General features: G+C 36.0%; 1 protein-coding gene across 1 annotated transcript in view; it reads left to right on the top strand.

Annotated features, from left to right (window-relative positions):
* The window catches only part of MYO3B (myosin IIIB), a 164,418-nt gene that overhangs the window by 14,967 nt on the left and 126,397 nt on the right, over window positions 1-23,054 (top strand). Inside the window, exon 6 of the mRNA XM_042822356.1 lies at window positions 4,052-4,197. Within this exon, the coding sequence (XP_042678290.1) occupies window positions 4,052-4,197 (146 nt within the window). The remainder of the gene's footprint in view (window positions 1-4,051; window positions 4,198-23,054) is intronic.

Below are 23,054 nucleotides of genomic sequence, written 5' to 3'. Positions count from 1 at the left end.
GCTGCTTCAAGCATGTGTTGTCTGTATGGAGACAAAATGGAAGTAAGTTCACTTCTAATAATTCCAGGTAAGCTTTGAGAGGTTTGATGTATTTTCCTTTTGCTAAACATACGTAGATCTTACTTTCTGATTATAAGCAGTACATCCAGTGTACAAATAATAGTGCTCTGTATTATGTTTTCCTTTTTTTATATCCACCTGCAATCTACTTACATGCTTGCTGGAGTTCAGAGAAATCTTTGCATTGATTTCAAAGTGAGTAGAATTATGTCCTTGAGTGCAAAATCTTTTTGTCAGGGAGTGAATCATCTTGTGTTCTTTTGTGAAATGTTATGTTTCTGTAAAAGTTATAAATTGCACAGAATGCCTAATCCCTGGCTTCTCTAAATGCCCTTCAGTTAGTGTGACCAATTTATGTGCTGTTTTTGCCAGACCAGTGAATTGCCCCCACCTCACCCTGTCCCACTGTGACCCTCTACACAAATAGCGTTGACGAATACCGTCATGTTGCCTGTTCTTCTGTGTGACGATAAGGTGTTTTTCACCCTAATGCAGTATAACTGGGTGGGAAACTGTGATGAAATTACTAGTACAGAAGGTACAAAACGTCTGTCTCCTTAGCAACCTGGGCTACTGCATGTGCGTAAACAGCCTATGCTGAACTGAAGTACTTGACGCTTGTTCCTGTGACATTCACTGCCAAATCTCAAGATTAACTACATCTTCCCAAAACATCAGGGGATGCAATCTGCCTTTTCTCTTTGACTTTTACCAGGATAGGGGGATTTTACTGGATACAAAACAGGCGCAGATGTGATGATGACATTACATAAGGTTGAGAAAGAAGTATCAGGTTCTTCAGTTTCAGATAATTTCTTCTGGTCTCTCTGCCTTCAGGTCCCACTGTGCAGAGCAGGAATCAGTAAAGCTGGGAGACTGTTTTAGCTCCATAATTCTGACTGAAAAGAGGAGATATTCCCAAAAATAAGTATCTCTGACTTCTCTGTAGGGACAGGAACATAATAAAAGATGAATCAGTGGGAATTTTTTTTAGCTAGCTTTCAGAGATTTTTGCTCTGCAGGGAGTTCCTGTGGTTTTCAGTGGAAGACAGAACTGGGGCACTCCCAAGGACTTAGCTTGTAAACTACGGCTGAGAGAGTTATATCTTTAAATTTTGAGGCAGAGTTGTCTGCTAGCCAAATTATAAAGGTAATTGTCTATAAATACTGATCATCAAGGAAAAAGCTGTAGTCAGATTCTTGCTTTGAAAATTAAAATTAGTGCTACTTACAGGTGCTTGTATTAGTGGTGCATAAGATGGTAAGATTCTAATAAGTTCCACTGAAATTTAAAGCTTGTTCTGAACCAAAGCGGTCACTACAGTCATGTACATGCCACATACACAGTGTCAGAAAAGCAGCTCATTTTGTGCATTTTCTCTAAAGCTGATCTCACTACTAAAATATACTTGGTAATAAGGTCTGTTGTTGAATTTTTGGAAACGAAAAGAATGCAGATTAAGGGGAATATTTTTCTAAAAGAATCACTTCAGGCTCTGATGTAGGAATGGAGGACAAACTGACAGCATTTAATTCCCATGGGTAAGAGTGCAAGTATTGTAGTTCCATATGCTGTATTTCCCAAATTTGTAGCTGTTAGTGGTGGAATATAGTGCATCTAGAGATGCTTTGTTCATTCCTCTCTCTTTGCTTGGTAGGTAACGCATTGTAAAGCTGAGAGAAGCTCAAAGTTTGTTTTTTTTTTGTTTGTTTTTAACCAATAGTGCTGGTATACCATTCCTTCACCAGCAAGTTTTGCCATTGGTCTGTAGTTAGAAGCTATTTAGATGTACTTACATAGAGTAACAAGTGATGGTGTCTTAAACGCGGGAAAGCTCAGCTGTTCTTTTGCTTTTGCTGCTGATGCAGGGTGACCTTGAGCAGATGCTTCTTCCCTTGAAAGTGAAAATATATTGCTCTGCTTCATAAAGTTGGAGAACGAATAGCCAAATATTTGCAAAAGACTCAGCACAACGGTGAGAACCTGGCAACTTTTGGAATAGTCACTGTTAGGAGGTGGGCTTTAAGCAGCCTTTCAACCAAGCAGATAAATATTTTTCTTATATAAAGAAGGAAGAAGACCACAGCGTGTTGTATTAGTCTACTACAGATAAGCCACTTCCAGCTTCCTCTGAGTCATGGCCTTGGAAGATGACTTGCATGTTTGTTTGTTTTTAATTGAAAAAGAACGTGCATGAGTACACAGATATTTTGGAAACTATCTAAAAAATCCAAACATAATAAGGAAAAACAACTTCTGAGGAAAACTGCACTGGGGCAAATACCAGCTGATGCCAAGAATGGCCTTAGAACAAATCATCTGGTGATGATTCTTCATACTGACTTACATGCCTTTACAAGAAACTTCAATTCTTTCCTTCTCTTTAAGATTCGGTATAATTAAATGTAATTATCCTGTAGGCTTCTGAAATAAGAGTGATGATTTAAAGGTGTATGAGTTGCATAGAATCTGTCTACTGCATCTTTTTCAAGAGATGAGGAATCTCTAGAATGAGAGCAGGTTATAATGAATTCTTTAAAGAACCAGGAAATATGTTAGAGTTTTCATTCCAGATGTTCTGTTGGGAGGAAAAAAAAAAAAAAAAAGGAATTAACTAGTGACTGCCTTCTTAAATCACATACCTTTCTGCAGTATTCTAGATCATATGTATAACACCTCTATTTTCTGATAAAGTACATGATGGGGTTATGAATTCCAGAGTTAGAGTTAGATCATATGCGCCTGTTGAATAGAACAAGGTTCGTGTCTGTGAGGTGAGATTCTGGAGAAAAAAGATGTATTTGAGAGGTTGAACTGAAATCAGGATCTTCTACAGGAAAGGTTTCCTTACATCAGGCTGCCTGCCAGCGGCAACCCAGGATACTGACTTGCAGGTTGGCACTTCTGCAAAGCAGTGCCCTAAACTGAAGCCTTAACATGAAGCTTGTAAGTAAAACTGATAGTATTACTTGGAAGTAAGAAATACATAAATAATCTCCTACAGGAACAGCAACCCTGGGAAATGCTATCAGAAGTTTCTGGTTAAGTACAAATTAGTAACAACAATTAGAACTTGGAGAAAAAGCACAGAAGTAGATAATGGAGTATGCAGGGATCTGCAGTTGGTGTAATTGTTGAGATTTAAGAATACAAACTTGAGCCAGAATAAAAAGCCAGTGAACTGACATTTTCACTGTTGCAAAGATAAATCTAAATTTAAACAGTACTCTGAATCACATGTCTAATGAATGTCACGTTTCCAGCTTGTGTCTAATAGTTAGCTTTTGATTAGAATGCAAACAATGAGGTAACTGGAAGTGTATGTCGGATTTATGATTCAAAACTCTGCTGATGTCCAAAGTAAGATTTCTCTTAACTTCAACTTAGGGTACATGGCATGCTAAGGTTTTGTTTTTTTTTTAATTATTATTACTTGAACTTAGTAGAGATTAACTAAAATTAAAAAATATATATTTATTTAAAAAGGCAGAAATAAATATGGGAATATTTTTATCTATATATTCTTATCTTACATTCTTATCTAAAAAGTAACTGTGCAAATCTGTCTTTCCTCATGAGTAGTCATAGAAGTTGATAAGAATAACATCAAATGGATTCTGTGCCTTCCTTCGTGATGGTTGTTGTAGGAAGTGTGTTCAAGAACAGAACTTAATAAAGCAATGTTCTTTGTATAAATATATGAAGCATTCCATGGAGCTTAATTTAAAAAACAAACAAACAAAAAAAAACCACAACAGATTTTTTTAAAAATAATAATATTTTGAAAAACAACAATAAAGAGAAGTTGTCATTTACTGATAAATTTTGTGGGATATTTACCGACTGAGTTATGAGTTATATACCCAAGGATATGAATTTGAAAGCTAATCGGGATTTTAGGCATGACTCAAAAAAATACTTTTGTGTCACACTAGGATCGCCTGAATTGTGCATAATGTTAATGCATTGTTTTGTTTTGTTTTCTGATAGGTCATTGCTTGTGAACAGCAATATGACTACTCATATGATGCTCGATGTGACGTATGGTCTTTGGGAATAACAGCTATTGAACTCGGAGATGGAGACCCTCCTTTATTTGACATGCATCCTGTGAAAACTCTTTTTAAAATTCCAAGGTATGACACTAGATGGCTCTCTTCACTCGCTAGTTTGTTCTGAAGCATTAGTCAAATGTGAAAGAAGTATTATGTAAACATTTTTTATTTAAATCCTAAGAATTTATTATAGCAAAACACTTCAAAAAGGTGTACTGTTGTCTTTTCTTTTTAGCCTGGCTTCTTTAAAAAAAAAAAAAAAAAAAAAAAAAAGAAAGAAAATTCTCCTTGAAATGATACACTGTTACATATTTATTTTATTCTCATCTTGAATGTAAAATCATGTAATATCTGGATACCTCCATTTAAATGTATTTTTTCTTAGCTACTATTGACAAAAACCCTTTGTTTCAAAAAAGGAAGAAGCCAACACTTGAAACTGTTAAATAACATTTTCCGATGTTATTCCTGTAGTCCTAGGCCACTTTTACTGTGGAAGAAAAATAGACAATTTTGACAGAGTTATGATACAGTTTCGGTAAACAATAGTTGTCATTTAGTTTTTCATTTACTTGAGGATGTTAAGATATGTCAATCCAGAGCTTTGCATTTGGAAATGAAAAGGAAATAGAAATTACTTCTACTTAACTGTGGAATTAACTGTATTACTTCATGCTGACTATTTTTGGTTTCATTTTGTTTTCATTTCATTGATGCTTCTTGAATCTGTTGAGACTGACAGTGTAAAATAGGGTTTAACAGCAAAACAGTTGTAATAATAGGAGAAATATATCCAGAACTTGTACGGCATTGATTACAGAATGGTGTATATTTGTCTTTTCAACATTTGGTTCATAAAAAAGGAATCGCCACTGGCTGATAACAATTTAAAACATTCAGCTATACAAGAGTTTGACCTTTTCTTATCTGCTCACTTATCATAGGCTTTTACAATTTCTTCTGATTGCAATTTCCATTTCTGATTAAGTCTATTTATATGCAGATGCAGTTGAGCTAGGTTCTGCATCATATAGTTATCTCCTTCTCCCCAGCCCAGACGTGAACTGCCACCACTCTTTGCAAAATTATTCATACTGAAGCAGCAGTTCATCTTGTTGCCTTTGCACAAGCGTAAAACAGATCCTGGCAATTAGGGAAGCAAGAGAGGCTTCAGCATACTGAAGCAATATCTATAAATTTTATCAGTGCTCAAAACAGTTTGAGAGGACAGAAGTGACATCAACAGTATACACTAATAGCAGGCAATAGGATGATACAAAGAGTAAGTCATGTGGAGGCTTTGATTTCCGTGCATAGTTTTTCCCTTTCCATATTTGCTGTTGCATCTCTGTATGACTTAGCAAAACCAAGATAAAAATGTCTATTTTGATGAAATAAATAATGGGTGAATTTACTAAATAGAATTGTAGAATAGTGTTTGATAATGACTTTTGTGACTGTGCTCTGTGTTTTATGAGCTACTGCTGTACTTTACGACTGTTAACTGTATATTCATATTAGTTGAGATAAGACTGCAGTAAATGCCACATGGCATAAGGTCCTAGAGTGTGGGGAATAGAGCTTCCCTCCTGGTAGTTGTTTGAGTAAATACATCCAAAAGATACATTCCTCTCTCACTGTGATTTGATAGTTTAGAAGTAATCTATTACATTGCAGCTATCAAAATTGTTCAACCCAAAATCATCTAAGCTTGGGGACCTGGCATCTTTTCATTTTCTGCTTTCACAATGTCTGTGTCTGAAGTTGTACATGCAAATGTTACCCTATTGATGATTTCATCAACCCAGAGTAGGTTTCTCATCTCTGAACCTATTCAATACAAATTTCTATCTGCTATAACATACAATAGCAAGGAAGTCCACAGTTTAGCTCTATTTTATTTGAAGAATTCCGTCCTTTTATTTTTGTGTGCTACTCTCTAGTTCTTTGATAAACCTTGGCAGCCTTAAAATAGGAAGGGGTCATCTGATCCCAATTTCGTCTCCTCACGTGAGTAAGTGTCATTGTGAGATCCAAACAAAAGAGAAGAAACCATGCTGTTTTTTTCTTGTTTGTTTATTTTGCCAACTATAAGTCCTTGCCACTCAACTTCTTGCACAAAACCTTTCCTGCATCATAATTTTGATCCAACAGATCAAAAGTGAGTGTGAACAGCCTCACTGAGCTCCTTCATGCCTTCCCTCCTGGATTTCTGGATCAAGGTTTAAGTAGCACAAATGAGGGTGGCCCTGAAGAACTGGGGAATCTCAAAAGAGCCTCTGCAAACTCATTCAGGGTGCTGAGTGCCAAAGAAGCAGCTGAGGAAAAAAGCTACAAACACACACTAGTGAGCCTTAAAGGATGCTCAAAGGAAAAAGAAAGGGAATCCTGCAGCATTAACCTAAAATATAACTTTGATGCCTTTCACTGCAGAAAGGAGACTCTCATTCCATTGTTAAATGACATCCGTAAGAATTTGTACATAGCACAGAACTCACTGTTGGTAAGGCTGATCTGCTCTGACTTCTGCTAGTGCTGCATAAGACAGAAAATCATAGAATATCCCGAGTTGGGTAGGACCTGTAGGGATTACTCTGTCCAACTGCTGGCTCCATGCAGGACCCCTACTGATAAACCACTATCAACAACCAAACCTCTGCAGTGGCCAGAGCTGGAGAACCCAATCCTGCTGATGACTGCTGTGCCAAGAGGAGCTAAAGAGAGCTTCAAATTCCTAAAGACCCAATCTACATTTTTCTTTGGCTTCTAACAAGCAAACATCTAGATACCAACCTCTCTGCCTCTGACACAGGGTTCACTCCAGCTGTTACCTGCATGAAGTCCCCCAGTTAAGGACAGGAGATGACAACTTTAAGTTGTGCCAGGGACACTCAGATTGGATATTAGGAAAAAATTCTTCTCAGAAAGAGTGATAATGCAGTGGCACAGGCTGCCCAGGAAGGTGGTGGGGTCACTGTCCCTGGAGGTGCTCCAGAACCATGGAGATGTGGCACTGAGGGACGTGGTCAGCAGGAATGATGAAGGTGGGATGATGGTTGGACATGGGAATCTTAGAGGTCTTTTCCAACCTTAATGATTCTGTGATCCAAAATGCTCAGCTCTAGTTTTTGACTCAGTGACACTGCAGTTAGACCCTGGACTCAGTAAGTTTCTTAAGCGGGACAAGCAATTGTTGAACCTTCAGAGCCATTTGTTCTGTGCCTAGGATATCTTGTGTCTTAAAATTGCTCTGCTGATCCCTGCAATCAAATAGCTTAGATTATGGTGGGGTGAGTTGCAGAATGTTTGTACAACCTGAGCAGATTTCATCTGAGTAGTAATCAGTAGTCCCTGCCTCCTCATGCTCCAGGAGGTGCCTGTCAGAACTTGCCTTACAATAAGCTCTGCTCCAGCAAAGGTTTAAATCAAATTGTAAGTTTGCATATCTACTGACATGGGGGAAGGGCTGGCTCATCTGATTACCAGACATTCATGAGTGGTGATAACACTGCTTTCAAGTGAAGTTTGGAGCTTACTGCTCCTCTTGGATACAGTGAGAATGGAGAACTGGTTCAGCTTGGCTTTACTTTCGCTTGGAGTATGGCCACTAGCAGGAGCCTATCAGTTTCTGAAGTTATGTCACAACTGTAATTTGCCATTCCAGCTGTGTTGATGTTGGAGTTCAGTGGTGCTGAATGGTAAGGTGCACAGTTTGAATTCTGGGATTATGGTTGTAATTTCAATATCTGGGTTAGGAAGTGATATGACCTCATAGAACTCCAGCCTTATATATATGCTCATATTCTAGTTTCTGACAGAGACATACAATTTAATTAGCTCATAACTGCTCCTCTTTCAGCTGTGGTTTCTTGCGGTTTGATGTGAAATCAGCAAATCAGGTTTCAGCTATTGTTCAATGTACTAATATACTAAATACACTAAAACAAAATGACAACACAGCATGTTGCACAGTTATGCTGTGACTGTGGTACCCTACAATCAAGTTCCAATTTATCTGGAATCATAAAAATCTACTGAGAATAATGAGCAATAAATGTCACATGCTATTGACCTACTGCATGTATCTGATTTCTGTATGTATTCTCCCACTTTGTTTTTTAAATGATTAGACTAATTTGACTTTGGAGAAGAGGTGACATTGCCATTCACAGTAAATGATACTTGGGCGTTACTCAGGCAGAGTTATCTGAAACTGCTTCTTTGTTCCTTTACATTCTTGATTACAGTAGATCCATATGTTTCTATTAACTTCTGCATGCTAAACTTGTCCAATTTTTATGCTGATGATTTCTTTGCATCAGCAGAAAAATTTGTAATTGTTTACAACTTTTAATAGGCTAGATACAGAAATCTGTATGCATGTTTCCAGAGAATTGTCCCATACCCAAATAGGGAACCATAGTATTTAAGTTTCTGTCAATTCTAGTTGTTTGCTTTTTTTCTGGAGACAGCCAGTAGTTGTGCCACTAGCCTTGGCATTGAGTGTCAGCTTCTGGTGTTATAGAGCTAGATCTTTATTTTAATGAATTACACTGAAGTCTGCAAGTCTTTGACTTTATAGGGCTTAAACCAACCAGTAAATTAATGTATTTGTACTGTCTCAGAATTTGTATACCCCCAAGATCTTTGGAGACACCTTCTCAGTTCATGTTAGCAGATAATACAGAATTAGGCTTTTTTTTTTTTAACCTACTTTGAACAAGGAAACTGGAAGATAACAGCAGTCAACCATTACACTTTTTGCACTCTCTAAATGAGAAGCAAATAATGTATTAAATTCAGGTGGTACTAGTTACAAAGCCTAAATGTTCTTCCACTAAGTAACAAATTACAGTTCTCTTTTCTGTAGCTGTTAGACCCATAGAAGCAAAGGTCACAGTGACACTGCTTTAGAAATGGAAATACTCAACAAAGCATAGCTAAAATTTCAATCCTCAGGGAACCCTGTTCAGGAATTAAATCTTTATTCTAAGACTTAAGATATTTGTTTAACTTATCATATCCAGCTAACACCGGTTCATGTCTCAGTTCAGTAACTTGAGCTATGGATGGACAAGGACCATGGAACGATGAGGTCTGCAAAGGAGCATGCCTGCGGATATTTCATAGAGCATTGTTGGGAGAAAGGCTGCATGTCCTTCATTTTTTAGTGTATATTAAGCTGAAACTACTAATTGTGTGTGCAGTTTGAAGAGGGTAACAGAAGTGCACTGATGACCTGACAGCATTGATTCTTGTCCCAGATGAGAAACACGCATAGACTGTTTCTCATGTCTAGAACTCTGTCTTGCAACTACTGGAAATCTATAATCTATTTGAACAGAGCAATAAAAAGTTTCTTTTCATTGTGTCCACCTTAAGAAAATATTAGAGATTTAATTTATTCAAAAAGAAAAAGTAGACTTGCACTTCATAGGGCAGGTTAACACTCGGTATCTCAATTCAGGCATGAAACACAGGTTTCCCCACATGCTCCGCTTCCCTGAAAATCTGACCATTACTTCATTGTAGGAGACACTGAATGATGAGCACTCACACAAAAAAAGCAAAGCAGTATTTTCAGATCAGAAGTTTTAGCTTCATATCTTTGATGTTATGGCCTGAGCTGTTGGCTGGATGCTTGAGGATTTTCCTTTTCTTGTTCCTACAGAGGGTATAATGTCTGAAATAAATATCTGATAGCAGAAATGGAATGAAGAAAAGACATCAGTTAAATTTTAAGTAAGAAATTTAATTAGACACTAGTCTTTAAGACCTAAATTTTGTTTGCATAAGGTGAATTTGAAAGAAAAAGGGGTACTTATTGACTAACGTAAATTTTAGAAATTTAGAATTTTAGGAACATTTCTCATTCATTCTATTGTATGAAATATATAATAGTTCATATTTATATATAATATTTTATTATATCATATGCACTGTTGTAGAAGCATTTGTGACACCGCATGCATAAGTCTTATTCTTAAAACTGCTGATGAGAAACCAAACATCATCTTACAGCAAATGTTAATGTTGTTTTGCAATGATACACACATTATCCCTCATCAAAATGAATTCTTGGTTCTAAATCATAAATCTTCTGAAAAGGGACCTCCAGTGCCTACAGGTAGAGATAAATCATGCTGAGAAGACACTGAACCATGAAACAATTCTGTTAACGTGTCATCTGTCTAGAAATATATTCTGAAATCTCCAACAGAAGGGTCTAAATTATGTAGGAAATGTGGCCTCGCGAAGTTAGTAATTTGGGAATTGGCACTTTTAGCCTATTCCATCTGCTGCATTACTTAGGTGTGTCTGTTTTGGCAAAATATTACAGAGATTGTCAAACACCAGTAGACCTCAGCTTTTTAAAGTAAAATAGACCCATAAATATTTCAAATCATGCTATCTCATAAGAAGTATTACATCATACCAATACTATCTTATCAGATAGAAGTAATTTGAAATTTTGCAAAGAAAATTAATGGACATGAAAACTTATGTGGCAAAGAGGGGATAACTACTGTACATTGTACTGTGGAAAGGGTGGTTATACCAGTGCAAGTAGGATTTTGAACCATGTTGTAAAGATCCTATATTTTAGGTGATTTCAATGGATAATATCAAATAATACTTGTGTCAGGGTTGAACTGAGTAATGAGAGGCTGGTAGTAATCTTATCTTCATTATATCATCTGTGCCTAAAAAGCAGAGGAAGTTGTTTGTGCCTAAGATTATATCAAATGTATGGATAAATAGTCTTTCAAGTCTAGCAGTAGGTCTAAAAAAAAAAGGAAGAGTATGCACTTAACAGGCATCTTATCAAAATGAGGCCTTACCTTATATCATTTTAAAATATTTGAAAAAGCGGCAAAATATAATAAGCATTTCCATGTACTACATGAGACAATCAGCCCTAGAATTAAATTAGCTTGGTGCAATTTCCCTCCTCTCTTTCCTAAGCCATTTAGTTAATGCATAAACAGTAATGTAGTTGCATATGTCATCTCACTGATTTTGTCTTTCTATTCCTATTCATAAATCGTATACAAATGGAACTTGATTTTGCAGATTTTTTTTTTTTCTGCTCAGATGTATTGTAGCTGTTGTGGTTTAATGTAGCAGGTGGCTAACCGCCACAGTCATTTACTCACTTCTCTCCTTCCCAGTGGGATGGGAGGAGAAAATCAAAAGGAAAAAAATACTGAGTAGAATTTGTGAGTTGAAATAAAACTATTTACTAAGATGGAGAAAAGGGAAAGGATAATAATTACAATGACTACATATGGATATATATAACTAGCAATTGCTCAGCACCTGCTGACTGATGCCCAGCTAGCCTGCCAAGCAGCAGGAGAGAGAGATGAACGCCCATCTCCTTCAGAAGTCTCCTTCCGTGCGTTGTCATGGTGTATTTGTTCCTAGGACATGTGTGGAAATTACAGAAAACTAAATCATATGTAGCATTTCATTGAGAAATGCGAATGAATAATCTTGAAAATAGACATGTCAACCTCTCAGCTGTTTTCTGAGCAAACAAGAGAAGAATCGCCTTTGGTTTTCTGTTCTATTCTCAGTGCTGCACTCTAACCCTCTCAAAGCTGTAGGTAGAAGCTGAAATGCCTAGCAGATGTTTTTAGTGACTCCATATGCTATTCATTTCATGCATTAAATGTGCTTAAACTGCTTTAGTCAACCAGTTTCTAAAGTAAATTACTACTTTTCAAAATCCATTGCATAAGTAATAGTAGACAGCTAGGATATAGTAAGTGCCATTTTGTTTTGCTCTGGTGGAAAATTTCATGCTGACAAGGTCAAGCCCTGCAGTCTGAGCGCAGTCAAGTGACAAAAGGCACATCCAGCACAAGGAGAGGTGGTAGATGGCCGTCAACTGTTGTCTCCTTTAGAAGTGAGAATATCAAATGTGCCTTACTTAGATTTATGAAGTAGAACTAGTCACAAAACTTTGCTGTAATTGCATGAATAAAAAATGCATTGTTTTTCATGTGTTTTTAAAACTTCTCTCAATTTCTTGAAAATTTATATGGATGTGCAGTAGATAACAGCACTGTCTATGGTATTTCTGAGGCAGTAATACTATGAAGGCAATATTAATCCAACGTACAATGATTACTGATTTTAAGGAGGTTCTTGCTATGGTGCATGGTAAACTAGAGGTTGTAATAAAGTCTAGCCTGGATGAAGGTTTTCTTTGGGTTTTGTTTTGTTTTAGTCTGGAGAAGTACTTGTGCTCTGCATTTAAAGTGAGTTTGAAGACAGTGAGAAAATTGGTCAGTTATGAATAGTTAACAGCCAATTTTCCACTATTCAACCAAGAGAACAGCTTCCTTCCAGGTAGATAATTCACATGTAAGATTGCTTTGCAGTAAAACATTTACTGTTCAGATATTTTTATATGCTTGATTAATATACTTTGTTATGGAAATAGATTCTTAGGCTAAAAATAGAGATAATCTAGGACTCATATTGCTCAGTAAAGAACAAGGTAGCTTCACTTTCAACATATAAATCTGCATCATTACTAGAGGTTGCTGAGATGCTGCTGATGCCTTATTAGATAAGGTTTAGATAGATTACCTGCAGCACTAAACAATTTACTGAGAACAGAAAATGGGCTTTCAATTCAGACTAGAAATGTAACATCACAATTATGTGAGATGCTCTGTAACCTTGGAAACAATTGGGAGCAGTGACATCAGCAACAATTATGTGCAATTTTTGTCTTTAGTTTATTACCAAGGTAACCAGAGCAGATTTCCCTGCTTGAAATTTTAAGAATGTCTTTGCTCAGTATTAAGTGAGCATGCATGAAGCAGACTATTTAGAGTCTGCTGGGTCTCTTAAAATTGCATTATGTTTCCTTTTCAGAATGGTCCATCAGGATTTAAATTGTGTAAACTCAAATCATTGCCCTTCCCCCCAAATCCTTTGAAACAGCTGCAGGCAAATGAAGCCTTCATTAGTGTGTTAAATTTTCTGAATGCTAGAAAGAAGGATAACATAGGATTCCTGTTGCTGAGAATAAATACCAAGTATTGTACCTGTGCATAGAGCCTACAAATTGCCTTACGCTGTTCTGGGGGATAATATTCATCCACAGTTGAAAACAGATGATGTTCTGACATCAAACTTCCTCTAGAAAGGTTTGCATTAAAACCTAGAGACTTGTAGTCATTGCTGCTTGTTGAACAGCCTAGTATGACTTTCAGTTTCATGCTTACTTCAGAGAGGATTTTTTTTTTTCTGTACTGGGCCTTGCAGAATATAATATTTGAATTAAAACGTTGTATAGGGGAAAAAGTTACTGTACCATTTTTAATTATGATGAGAATAGGGAAGCAGGGTTGGAGCCATAATGCTGACAATGTTCAGGCAGCAACTCATCTTTGTGTCATTCAATTTTAGAGAAAAGCAGTTTACTAGTAAGAGTTGGTAATCTTAGTCATTCATGGAGACAAACTGCAAAGATGTTGCCTTTCTGTTTTTGGTTTAACACTGGAGCACAATCTCAGGTTAAATCCACATCAGATAGCAATTAGGGAGTATATGTATAGACATAAGTTGTGTAGTTTACCCGTGATATTTTTATCAAATATTTTATAGAATCATAGAATGGTTTGGGTTGGAAGGGACCTTTAAAATCATCTAGTTCCTATCCCCTTGCTGTAGGCAGGAACATTTCCCTCCCGACCTGGGTGCTCAAAACCCCATCCAGCCTGGTCTTTCAGGGAGGGGGGCATCCACAACCTCATTGGGCAGGTTGTTCAGTGTCTTTCCACCCTCACAGTAAAGAAATTCTTCCTAATATCTGCTCTAAATCTACGCAGTTTAAAACTGTTTCCCCTTGCTGTGTTGCTACGTGTCCTTATAAAAAGTTCGCCCCAGCTTTTCTTCAGGTACTGGAAGGCTGCTAAGAAGTTTCCTTAGTCTTCCCCAGGCTGAAGAGCCTCAGTGCTCTCAGTTTGTTCTCACAGGGCAGGTGCTCCAGCCCTCTGATCACCTTTTGGCCCTCCTCTGGCCTGGCTCCAACTCCATGTTCTTCTTGTGTTGGGGGCTACAGGACTGGACACAGTCCAGGTGAATTCTCACAAGAGCAGAATAGAGTAGCAGAATCACTTCCATCAACTTACTGGTCACAGTTATCTTGATGCAGCACAGCCTGTTGGGCTGCAAGCAAATGTTGCTGGCCCGTGTTGAGTCTTTCATCAATCAACACTCCCAAATCCTTCTCCTCAGGGCTGCTCTCAAGCCATTGTCCACCCAACGTGTATCTGTATTTCCTTTTTTTTTTTTTTTTTTTTTAATACGCGTTTTTCCTTTGCTGTGCGTATGAATCATGCACTTGTTTTCTCATGAGTTATTGTGTATTCAGCTTATGATTTTGAAAGGCCATCAGTATGCAGGAAATATGCCATACTTGTGCCTTAGAGATTCAAGCTAGAACTTACTGTTTCAAGGAAGATAATACAATTCTGTTAGTGTTTTGAGTGCAATCCTGAAGAAATGAAACAGCATTTCAGACCATTAGCCGATGGTTAATTTTGGAATTCATTAGCTGATATTGCTCGTAATGAATGAAAAAAATTAAATTAGATTTTTGCTTGAAAAAAGATAATCTTCTCACATACTTTGGTATTGCAGAGAGAATAAGACACCTCCCACATTTCACAGTACCAAAGCCTTTCATGGAATATAATTGAAAAACAGATGCCTTCCTCAGAAATAGAATATTGATATTCATATTTGAAAAGGAATTAACTCAGTAATGATAGAAGGAGAAGAAAATAGAAGCAAAACTTTTTAGATGCTAGTCACAGTCTAACATGGTTGTAATTATCTTTAGGATTGTATCAAATGTGTAATTGTTGTTTTATTTTTGTAATAAGCATTTTCCATAAACACACAATAACAGATAATCTTACTATCTGCAGACATGTTTGGTGAAAATGAGCTGTGCCTTGAAAGGTATTGATTTACTTGTTACAGTTTTCAGTTTGATTAATGTTAAAATTCCAAGGAGTATATTTAATCATTACTCATAATTAGTACAGTAATAAGGCATTAGGCATATCTACACATTTACTATTAACAATTAATGTCTTATATTTCTTTCCTATCACAGGTGCAATCATAAGTTAGAACTCAGAAAAAATTTGAAGAAATACTTATTGAAGTAGACATTGGTTATAAATCTTGATAACTGGTATTCAGAGAGTTAATGATGATTTCTGTGGATTTATTCCATGGTAATGAAAGGCTATTGAGATTATAGTTATGTTGTAGCTTCTCTCAACAGTCCTTCCAGGAGCTGCAAGCTTACAGTGCTGTTGTGAGGCCAAGAATAACTCCAAGGCAAGACACCAAGTACTGTGTTCTGTGCAGGGGGGACCATGTTTTACATATGACCAAACTGATACATATTCAGACTAAATGACTGTTGAACGCTATGTGTGCAAAGGTCACAGTAGTGTTGCTTAAAAAAAATATCAGGCAGGAAAGGGAGAAAAATGGAAAGAGAAGAATGTGGTAAATAACAGCATAGTGAATTTGTTTGTTTGTCTGGTCCTGTGGTACCATCAGTGTTTGTATGGAGATAACTGAGTGATACTGAATTCCCAGTGTGAATACCCAACTGCATAAGTCTTGGGCAACCTCATCTGATCTCATTGCTGCATCTGCTTTAAGCAGGAGATTGGACTAGAGACCTCCCAAAATCCTTTCCAACTGATATTAGTTTGTGCTGTGGTAGAAATATTCACTTCATCCATGCTGGCATATAGGAAGAAATCTGGGAACAGGATAATTCATTTATTTATCAGGCTTGAATGAGACCATAGTTGGACTAATTTTTCTGGTGTTGTTAATAACTCTTCAAAAATAACATTGAGGGCATGATGGAGAAAAAAATGATGAAAAAAATTATCTGAGAAGAAAGGAAAATAAGTTGGTAAAACTGAACAAAACCAAGTTATTTTTTCAGGAAAGTTGTGATTATTCTTGGTGAGAATTCTTATATTTGTTATATTGAAAAATTTATATGGCTTTATTGAAAAAAATTATAACAGATCTAAGAAAGTCAAAGGCAACTTGAACACAGTTCTTGTTTTCTCTAGGGCAGAGATATTTAAGGTTGTTACTTTAATGTACTTGGCAAATGAAGGATGAGATGCAATGACTGAAAGCTACATTTAGAAAAATTTAAATGGAAAATGTATCAGTTTGTTTATGGTAATATTTCATAAGGGTGAATATTCTGATAAACAAGCTGACTTTCCTTTTCTTGTGATCATAAAACTGAGGTGAAATATGCTTGTTTACAAAATACTCTTCTTCGCTCAGGCTGATGGATTTGGTGCAAAATATATTACATGTATCACTTGATATGAAACAAGTCACAGATGGTGATACTGGTCTAGTTTGGCCTAGGAATTGGGAGTCTCTGTAAGCATAGCTGAAAGAACTTGGTTGGAAGTGACTCTTGTGCATTTGGAAGGGCAGTGCTTATCTTTTTTTTTTTTTTTTTTTTTTCTGTAAAAACCTTGCTTTAGTTACCTTGAGGGGGACAGGAACAACTTTCCTCTTGAGAGTTGATACCTGTGTTTTGGCATCCAGTAGTGCAGTCTGTGAGACTATTAGATAAAAGTAGTTATAATATCTTATATCTTTCTACCTGTCTGACTAAAGTAATTTGACTTTATGCAGTTTAGTTTTGTTAAATTAGCCAAAATGCAACGTCTAGACTTCTTCACTCACAATTTGTTACATCAGATTCCGTTTTATCAGGCTATTCACATAATGGACAAGTGCTGGGTGAGGATGTTCTGAATTGCAAGGAGGTAGCTTCATTGTGCAAGCTGATGAACCATGATCTGTTGCTAGCATGCAAATGTGTCAGACTTTTACAGGCAGCATCTGCTTCAAGTATCTAGGGAAACAAAAGGAACACAAACCACCCTACAATGAAACAAAAACAAATCTTACTTGATGCAAATGTAATTTTCTTCTATGTTTAGCCATTCTAGTTGTTTTAAAATTTAGTGCTCATGTCATGTTAACACATATATAATTAACTTAAGTTCCTAATTATAATTCCTGTATTTCTATTACTTTAAAAATATTTTTCATTCTCAGCTGCGTTATTTAAAAGTCATTTAAAAGCTTTTCTTTTTTTAAAAAAATCTTAATTTCTCACATTTGGATATTAAAGCTCTGCAGAACTTAGTATGACTTTTAAAAACTCCAGGTGCAGGTAATGCTCATTTAACTCAAATATGCTGTAATGCTCTTTATGAGAGCTCTTTCTGAAGAAATCAGCATGACGGATCTCAACAGAAGTGCCACAGAAGTGACTCTTTTCAAAACATATGCTTTTAAAAGGTCTGTATTATATTTCTGTTTACTAGATTACATCCTTTGCTATTTTCTCATTTCACCTGCCTATGGCAAATGTCAATTTTCTCTTAACCCATGCAGAACGATTTACATCAGCTCTTTTCTGTCTTCCAACTGTGTTTCATCACTACGCTACTTCAAATATTATAATTATCTTTCTTCTAAAGTTACTTTCTCAAATCTATTCTCTTTGGTCCCCGAAAAGGTGGTGCTTGTGTTCATTAGTTTTCACTCCAGTTGTAATCTACCGTGATTCCTGTCATAGTGTTTTTTAAAAGCAGATCAAAGTTTCAAGTGTTTTGAAACAAAGCTTACTGGAAGAAGGAATAGGACAGAAACAAATTCTATTTTCTATACAGTCGTTGTGATCAGAAGGCATATTAACTGAAAAGAGAATTCTTTTAACAGGTCTTGCACATTTCTTTATGGCTTGGCATTTAGTCAGTTGCTTTACAATCTCCGTAACATTCCTCATAATGTTCCATTGGAAACATGCCACCATCAACTAGTGTATTCCTTCCATATATATTCAATTAGGAACCCAACAGGTAGAACGATCAGAATAATATTTGTTCTTACAATGCTATGAACCAGACTAAACCAAAACCAGTAAGTTCTGAGTAAAAAAAAACATGAATAAAGAATAATCCTTGTTTCCAGTTGAAAATGCAGTCTGATTGTTTTTATCAACCGTTACTGAATTCCACGTTCAGCACTGGCTGTATCAATCGTATGGTAATATACTTATTTTATGGGGTCACCGTTGCACTTATTTTTATTTCTGTGGATCCTCAACTAAAACATTCCTCTATTTGTGGAATAGAAGGATAAGAGTGTTTTCCTCTTTGAAAATAAGAGCTAAATTAATAAAACAAAGAAATAACACAAGAAGCAAAAAGTTTTCCCCAGTATATCATAGAAGCTTACTGGCAGAGATAGGCAGAACAGAAAATCTTATCTACTGATCCCTCATTCAGAATCTGAATGCTCTATTGGGATGAAAGTTATTCTTTGGTTTGGTATTTTTGGGACCATACAATCACAGAGGGAAATTACCCTGGGGAAGGTTGATCTTGCTTCTTTGTAACAGCATCACCAATTTTTCCTCAACTATTTCTTTCTTTCTCTACTTGCACTTTCCTGTTATCATATCTCAGTGGTCACTGATAACTGTTTGTTTGAAATTATCAAAGACTTTTGCTCACATTAGCCTTCAATCCCTTTTCCTCCATTTCTTAAATTAAACAATTTATGATGTCTGTATTAGTTTTTCTCTTGTTGAGCCAAAGTTTAGAAAACTTTCCAAGAATGCATATGCTCCACTGGGCAGCATCCTCATGCATGAGGTATAATCAGGCTTCATGAACTGATTGGTATACAGTGGGAGTTTGAAACATGTACAGTTGAATTGCAGTTAGAAATTTACCTATGTGATTTTCACTTTCAGATTTTAAGATACTTTATTTTCTCAAACAACACTACAAATATGCCCTGTAATTGCAGTATTTTACTATTCCAACTACAAAATTGTAGTGTCGAGACAACACCATATGTGTTTCACCCAGGCAAAGAAGCATTACTGTCCCATTTGATTTCATTGGCAAGTGACATTTCTCCTCCATTTCAGATTTGCAGAGCCACGGTTTTAATAGAAAAGCAAAATACTATATTACAGTCAAGGAATTGATTACAAATAAAAATTGCAATTGTTATTTCCTTTGTTTCAATTGCTGTTAATTTGCTGGTGCCTCTTTAGCTCTCTGAAATTTCTGTGAATAACTGAGATGATAAAGCATAATTATAATTCAATTATGCTGTCTATTTTGAAGCTTGACCATTGGAATGCAAAACTGTGAGTTCACCTCCATCCAAAAGTATTTCTGAAATAAAGTACTTGTTTCTGTCTTACTGAAGCCAGAAAATGAATCTGAAAACTGAAGAGTAAATGACAGGAATAAATGATGCCTTGTCAAGTCCTAAAAAAGGCTAATGAAATTGCAGCTGCCAAATCTGACTGAAATCAGTGGCCTGTGAATTGCAGTGTTCAAGGGAAAAAGTCAAAGATAATCCAGATGTTCCCAAGCAGAACACTTTGCAATACTTTTTCATCCATTTTATTTCTGTCTGTATAAGCTAAAAAAAAAAATATCCATAATTGAGATTTTCTTAAATGCATTTTCTGAAGGTTATGATTTGACCTTCAAAATGATTTAATGTGGCTAGCACATTATTTATTTCTGTATTCATTACTTTAAAGGTGACTTTTATGTACCAAGTACAATCCAAGTACAGGATTATTCAAGTGAAGGAGGTTTCTTAGGATGTTTCTTTTGACAGGCTCTTTTATATCCTTCCTGAAGTGCTTTTCTTTTGGCAATACGTAAAATGAATCCTGAAAATCAAAAGGAGATTTGTGTGTAATTCTGAATCTGACTACTTTTTACTCCCCCCCCCCCCCCCCCATTATGCTGGATGTCAAAATATTCTAAGCTGGAGACTTGTGAATAAATCTTCAGTTAAATCTCTTTAAATCTCTTGAAAGAGATTTAATCTCTGATTTTATTAAATCTCTTTAAAGAGGTATTTGATATTTTGTTCATTTTTGGATTTGCATTTGTCTTAGAGTTGTACCTGCTCATTGTTAATCCACTTGTTTACTTAGAGACGGCAAAATAAATAGTCATATAAAATCATACGTGAAAGGGAGTAAGTGTGGATTTACATGTCACAGTGTGCAGAACAGTCATTCTTTTCTGAGAAAGAATGGAAAGAGATGCTCAATTTGTATTGCCCTGGATTGGGAGCCTTTGTTACAAGAAAAGCTTTTAAAGTGTGTGGTTACCCTACAGCCTGTCCAACAATTATTATCTTACAGTCTCAGTTATTTGTCAGTTTTACTTTCAACTCAATATAATTTTTTAAGCCTTTAAATTCCAACCAGATTTTTGCATTATGTACAATCTATGAAATATACAGAGCATTCATTCCAGTGTGATAATATCAAACAAAACTTTCTCTGTATTTAAAAGACAGTGAAGTACTTCAGCAAGATCATCACTTTTTACAGCAATGAGACAGTAGTGCTATGTATGCTGCTTCCTCTTAACTGTTTTCTTGGTAGGTTTTAATGTTCCCAAGTTAGTTCTCGATCTTGGTTTAAAGCAGCATATTTTTGTTATAATCAATGTATTTTAACTTTATTTCAGAAAATATGCCTTTATTCTAATAGATAATTCATGAAGTCCTGTGATAAAAGTTATGAACTAGATAGTTACATGAGGAAAACATTCCTTTCAAGAAAAGGGAGAGGAGAGGTGAAGTAGAAAAGAAGAAACTATTTAGAAATGAATCAGTTGTGAATAAGATAAATTTGTCAGGAACATGCCTTATGTCCTATCTCCCTTCTTCCATCTTCTTTTGAAAGAATAGTTTCAAAGGCCTGCCTTCGAATACACTGAGTATTTTGTGCTGATTCTCCATTCCTGGAGGCATCTAAACTACGGTTTCTGTTAACCTTACAGAGCTGAAACCATAGCCTGTATCCAACTGAATGAACATTGGTGAAATATAATAGTGGAATTCAACCAAACCTGAGTACACTTTAATAGGAGGCAGATGAATGGGCGAGTGTTTAGGATAAGAGTTTTTCAATTAGATCAGTGGAAAATTCATATTTGTTTGAATGGTTTGTAGACTGGGAGATCCTCTGAGCCCTGTTAAGGATCCTTTTGTTATTTTCAGTGGGTTACTCAAGATGGGGATGCTTTACAGAGGTGCAACTTTAAACTAATATGAGAATTTTTCAGGTAATAATTGATGTCAAATATTCACTTACCTAAATACAATCCACTATTTATGTGTAACCTTTTATAAAGAAATCTCATTATTACATATGGTTCACTTTCCGCTTTTTACATGGCTATTTCACATAGCATTTGGAAATAGGAATGGATGATTTAATTTCATTTAAATTCTGTTTACATATAATGTAGGTGACTGTCAACAGAATTATTCTTTCTAGTTGCCCTGTTTCAGTTTGCTAAAAAAAAAAAAAAAAAGCCATCACAATGTGTGTGGGGCTGTGGCTGCCAGAGCCTGTTCATGGTGACAGATGTTGGAGGTTCATCTGCTGATTTCTCTATTAGAAACAGTATAGTAGGCTGATGATATGATCTTGTCACTGGGGCTCTATCTTTGTTTTTGTTTGTATGGCTAAGTTTACTAAAGTAGCTTAAAAAGCAGTGTGTGTTTTTAATTTTTTAAAATTTTTGACAGATTTGTTTTAAGATGAAAATATTAATTTTCTATTTGCCAGTAACAATCTAATATCTGTGATCTGTTATTAGGTTCACAGCTTACCATAAAGGACAAGTAATGCTTACTGTATCATTGTCTTTATTGTGGTAAAATGGGTGATTTTGTTTTACCAGCTGTGACTTTGGTGCAAGCTGAATGACAGAGAACATGTAAAGTCCAAGTGATTAACATATTTCCAGCACTTAACTATACTTGTGTCATTCAGAATTCAGCAGCAGGTCTTGCTTGATAAGCTTGTTCTTGTCTTCGTGTTCTAAGGAACATTGTACTTTTGCATGAGGTCTGTTGTACGGACAGAATCTTGAGTCCTTACTGAACCAAAACTCCCTGTGAAAAATGGCATAACTATCACCACGAAAGGTGCTGAATACGAGGGTAGACCAGCCCCTCACAAGAACAGTACATCTGCCTGAGGAAACAGAACTGGTTGTTCTACGACTAATTTTTAATTGTAAAGCAAAAGGGTAAAGACCAATTATACCTGCTTTTTGAAATAGTATATCTGCTGCTCCCACTAATATATCTATTTATACCAATTTCCATCACTTATAGTAGAAAATGAGTCTGTGTTGTCCTTTAACTTATTGTATATGTGGCCAAGGTGATTGAAAGGTTGCGTGCAAAGTGTTCTGATTTCATATGCAAAGGGTAGAATAAATTATGTCAGCAAATTAACAAGAAGCAGATTTTAGTCTATCTGTGAATGTATTTTGAGTATCACAGGAACATCCTCAATATTGGTAAAATTCGGTGATGTCAGAAATATAAGCCAGTGTCAAAATGGCCTTAGTTTTACCTTCGAGCCACAGTGATGAGAAGTGTTGTGTTTCTCTGCAGTTTGGTATCTGATAACATTGAGTCATTATACTTTTTCTCTTTTAAGTGATAGGAATAGCAGATGTTTTGATGGATTATTAATTTCAAACTGCAGAGGGATTAATGTGCTCACAAAAAAGGCTTGAATACTTGATATACTTGAATAGAGGGTTACTCTTGCATACTTAGCCTAAAAGTTGGATTTGAATTGTATGACAGGAGTGCACTTAGGAGGTGCTGTGGAAGTGCTGATATTGTCTGCCATCACTATGAAAGATGCACTGTGGTGTCTTAGATAAATAGACAGTAGGGAAACTTAAATGACTGTCACACTCCTTCCTGGAAATTATTTCTGGTTACAATGTCAGAATAGGGTAACCCTGTTTTGT

The sequence above is a fragment of the Centrocercus urophasianus genome, unplaced genomic scaffold (genome assembly GCF_019232065.1).
Source record: "Centrocercus urophasianus isolate 14NV4802_14NV808 unplaced genomic scaffold, USGS_Curo_1.0 seq_20, whole genome shotgun sequence".
Lineage (NCBI taxonomy): Eukaryota > Metazoa > Chordata > Aves > Galliformes > Phasianidae > Centrocercus > Centrocercus urophasianus.
Note: the sequence above shows the minus strand (reverse complement) of the source record. Positions and strands in the feature narration are given on the sequence as shown.